General features: G+C 43.1%; 1 protein-coding gene across 2 annotated transcripts in view; it reads left to right on the top strand.

Annotated features, from left to right (window-relative positions):
• Nucleotides 1-4,498, top strand: part of thada (THADA armadillo repeat containing) — a 216,528-nt gene that overhangs the window by 178,970 nt on the left and 33,060 nt on the right. For both annotated transcript variants that reach the window (XM_020624135.1, XM_020624136.1), the window contains exon 34: nt 3,734-3,806. In XM_020624135.1, the coding sequence (XP_020479791.1) occupies nt 3,734-3,806 (73 nt within the window). The remainder of the gene's footprint in view (nt 1-3,733; nt 3,807-4,498) is intronic.

Below are 4,498 nucleotides of genomic sequence, written 5' to 3'. Positions count from 1 at the left end.
AACTTATCCATTAATAGTTCATGATTAATTGTATCAAAAGCTTTTTTTAGGTCAATAAATATCCCCATCGTATATTTTTTCTCATCCATAGCACTTGTAATGTCCTCCATCAGGTCAGTAATGGCCAAGGATGTCGATCTTTTCGACCTGAAACCATATTGACAATATGCAGTGGATTATTCTCATTTGTCAGGCTCAAGTCATTATTTTTGTAAAAGCTTACACATTCATGAATCATACTCTTGCCACAAAATAATTTGGCACATACTACTCCAGTGTTTGTGTGTGTGTACTGTAAACCCTCTAGACCTGATTTGACATACACACACATACCTTCCTTGACAAGCCACTGCTGTACTTTTCTCACCCCGACAAGAGAATACAGGCTTGAATGAGGATTGGATTACAAAGGCTTTTAGCCCTGTAAAGCCTTTTCCTGGCCACAATCTCTGGGCTCAGGGATCCACTTTCCCATTGGAGTGACCCCAGGGTTATGATTAGAGCTGGAGAGGGATGAGATTGGGTTGCCGGCTGCCCTTGTCTGCCATATGATTGAATGGCACTCAGGCTATTGTGATCCATGATGTAGTGGTGAGTACCAGCACACTTCTTTTGTGCATTGTAAATCAATACAGTTCTGTGTGTAGATGATGCCGCTTGGAGACTTGTGTTTGTACTGATTTCCAGAGAAAGGCCTGAGGAGCTTGTTACCATTTTCAGACCCTCTCAATGTACTATTGCTGCAAATTAAAGGGTAGGTTCACCTAAATATTACAAAAATCTGGATCTGATATGGTTGATGCATTTCACAACGTCAGACATCACATTGTCAAACTTCAGGCATTTGCTGCAAAGGGCCTGCTGATGGATAATGCAGTGCAGAGCAATGGCCTCTTCCATAGCCTCTTCTTCCAATTTTCTTTGAACAAGTGCCACGACTCCATTTCTCCTCCCTGTCATTGATGGTGCTCTGTCGGTTATTATTCCAGCAAAACTCTTCCATAGTAAGCCAGCATCTGCAATGGCATCACACAGCTGGCGGAATATCTCCTGAGCGGTGGTCTGGCCATGCATTGGAATCACTGTGAGCAACTCCTCCATCACTTCAAAATCGTCATCAACACCATGGACATATATTGCGAGCTGCGCAGTGTCAGTGACATGTGTGCTCTCATCAAGAGCGACTGAATATGCATGGAAATGTTTAGCTTTCTCACACAGTTGATCATAAATGTTACCTGACAGGTCAGAAATGCACTCTGCCACTGTGTTGGCTGAGAGGCTGATGTTGCTAATCTGACCCTTCTTTTCCAGACAGACTATACTTGCAGCCTGTAACGTGCACTTTTTGATGAACTTGGTGTCTTTAAATGGCTTTCCTGCCTTACCAATCATCTCACTCACTACGTAGCTGGCTTTGACTGTCGAATCACTCTCTTTTGCTTGCTTTCTTGAAAAACTCTTGTTGCCTCAGACATGTTTCAAATTTGGCGACACGGTCCTCTCTCTCATCTCCCTGGTATTTTGCATACTCCTCAGCATGTCTAGTTGAGTAATGACGTCTGATGTTGTACTCCTTGTGCGTATAAGACACGTCGGGATGCCCCTGTGCTCAACAAAAAAATATTCCGTCTCCCACTTCTCCTGAAATTGTCTGTGCTCATCGCCAACCTTTCTCTTCACGGCAGGTTTTGAGAAAGACATGACTGGGGTCTAGACCAGGGGTCTCAAACTCAACTTACCTGGGGGCCGCTGGAAGTAGTCTGGGTGAGGCTGGGCTGCATCAAGTATTCCACAAAAAAAGTACAACTGATCTAATCTTCTCAATCTTTACTAATAATAATTCAGAACATGAACGGTTCTTCAGAACATAGGCTTCTCTTACTTCCTCCTACTCCTTGCTGCCAGAAACCTGGCAGCACTTCCTCTTACACAGCTGAGCCACATTTGGTTTGGTTAATCTTCCACTTCGAAGGAGAAGGGGTCAGCATAAATTTGAAAAGTGGCTCTGTGTGTCTTGAAATCTGCAAACCTGTAATCAAATTCTTCCTGTAGCTTTACAATGGCATCAGCATACCTCTCACCACTGAATGGTGTGCCAAAATCCATGAGTGCCTTGCATGCTGGGAAATGGCAGAGGTTTGTCTGAGAAAGCTGGGTTTTCCATAACACAAGTTTTGTGGAGAATGCTGGAGGACAGCACATCCTCATATGCTGATGCTATTTCCTCTAAAAAGGCGCGGAACTGCCGGTGCTTTAAGCCCCTGGATCTGATATGGTTGATGCCTTTCACAACGTCAGACATCACCTTGTCAAACTTCAGGCATTTGCTGCAAAGGGCCTGCTGATGGATAATGCAGTGCAGAGCAATGGCCTCTTCCACAGCCTCTTCTTCCAATTTTCTTTGAACAAGTGCCACGACTCCATTTCTACTCCCTGTCATTGATGGCGCTCCGTCGGTTATTATTTCAGCAAAAGTCTTCTATAGTAAGCCGGCATCTGCAATGGCATCACACAGCTGGCAGAATATCTCCTGAGCGGTGGTCTGGTCATGCATTGGAATCACTGTGAGCAACTCCTCCGTCGCTTCAAAATTGTCATCAACACCACAGACATATATTGCGAGCTGCGCAGTGTCAGTGACATCTGTGCTCTCATCAGGAGCGACTGAGTATGGAAATGTTTAGATTTCTCACACAGTTGATCGTAAATGTTACCTGACAGGTCAGAAATGCGCTCTGCCACTGTGTTGGCTGAGAGGCTGATGTTGCTAAACTGACCCATCTTTAAATGGCTTTCCTGCCTTAGCAATCATCTCACTCACTACGTAGCTGGCTTCGACTGCCGCATCACTCTCTTTGCTTGCTTTCTTGAAAAAATCTTATTGCCTCAGTAGACATGTTTTAAGTTTGGCGACACGGTCCTCTCTCTCATCTCCCTGGTATTTTGCATACTTCTCAGCATGTCTAGTTGAATAATGACGTTTGATGTTGTACTCCTTGTGCACCACAACATTCTCTGTGCATATAAGACACATCCGCATGCCCCTGTGCTCAGCAAAAAAATATTCTGCCTCCCACCTCTCCTGAAATTGTCTGTGCTCATCGCCAACCTTTCTCTTCACAGCAGGTTTTAAGAAAGACATGACTGGGGCTGGGTGACAAAAAAAAACGTATTTGCACTGGGTGACAGGATATCTTTTCCCTCCACTCGGTGACACTCCCGAATCACATTTCAAGTGACTAACGTTGTTAATTTGTGTTGCTGTCACGATCCTGAGCTATGGTAACCCACAGGTGACAAAAAATATAAAACGCCCAGGGTAACGACTCAAGCAGGTGTGTGTGAGAAAAACGCGCGGGCCGCATTATCGCTAAACTTTGATATCAAGTGGGGGCCACAAAATATTGTCCCGTGGGCAGTGAGTTTGAGACCCCTAAATTATGTTCATCTTCATTGCATTGGAGGGAAGAGTGAAGCAGAGATTATTTAAGATCCACTAAAATAAAAATGGTGACTTTTATAAAAATGACAATTTTGCCTGAAATGGATTTACAGTTTGTACAATGTCTGGGACCGTTTATCCTTATACATTCTTAGTTCAGTAAGAAACCCCAAAATTAACAGCATCCTTCATGTAGGATGGACAGTAAAAAGAACATTTTTAAAAAGTCAACCAAGGTCATACAGCATTTGAAAACTGATGGTGTTTGATTTTGATTTTGTGTTCCAGTGTGGAGCTCCACTGTGCTGCCCTGATGCTGGTCTCTCAGCTGGTGGTTCAGCTGCTGAGCTCTGACCTGAAGGTAAAGACTGATTAACAGGTGTAACTTAAGGAAATAGAGTTTAAAGTGAGGTCAGGATTCATGAATGTACATGGAGGAAATGTAGGCCATCCAGCTCAGTGCTGCTTCATTTTAATTGGAGCTAGTAGCTTAGCATACAAGCTTGCTGCACTTACTAGAGGGCAGTGGTTCTCAAATTGGGGCCACAATAACAAAGAAATTAATTTGAAAGCATTGTTCCCCAGCACACTGTCAAACACAGGTGTCACTAATAATTTAACAAATTGCATTGTGCTGCAGTAATTGCAGAAACTGAGCCACTGTTAATTAAAGTTATTAGCTCCACATGTGCTTTTCCTGTTCTGATCAGTCAAAATATCTGGAGGAAAAAGGTCAGTGAAATCATATCGCAATGCCATTACTATAGTGTGTCATCACTGTATGAAGGTTTTCTGTCCACATTTATAATTATGAGGAAATTGTAAACTAAATGGCATATGGAAGTTTTAGTTTTACACATTTGACAAGTGTTATCTGATGTTATAATAGCAAAGCACAGATCATTGCATTAATGTGATCATTTTATATGGTAAATGGTCTTATACTTGTATAGCGCCTTTCTATGCTTTTACAGCACACTCAAAGTGCTTTCACATTATTCGGCCATTCACCCATTCGCACTCCCAAGCACTCACACACAGGCGACATCACCG

This window comes from Monopterus albus, unplaced genomic scaffold (assembly GCF_001952655.1).
Source record: "Monopterus albus unplaced genomic scaffold, M_albus_1.0 scaffold320.1, whole genome shotgun sequence".
In the NCBI taxonomy this organism is placed as follows: domain Eukaryota; kingdom Metazoa; phylum Chordata; class Actinopteri; order Synbranchiformes; family Synbranchidae; genus Monopterus; species Monopterus albus.
The sequence above is the reverse complement of the archived record's forward strand: the minus strand, read 5'-3'. Positions and strand labels throughout refer to the sequence as shown.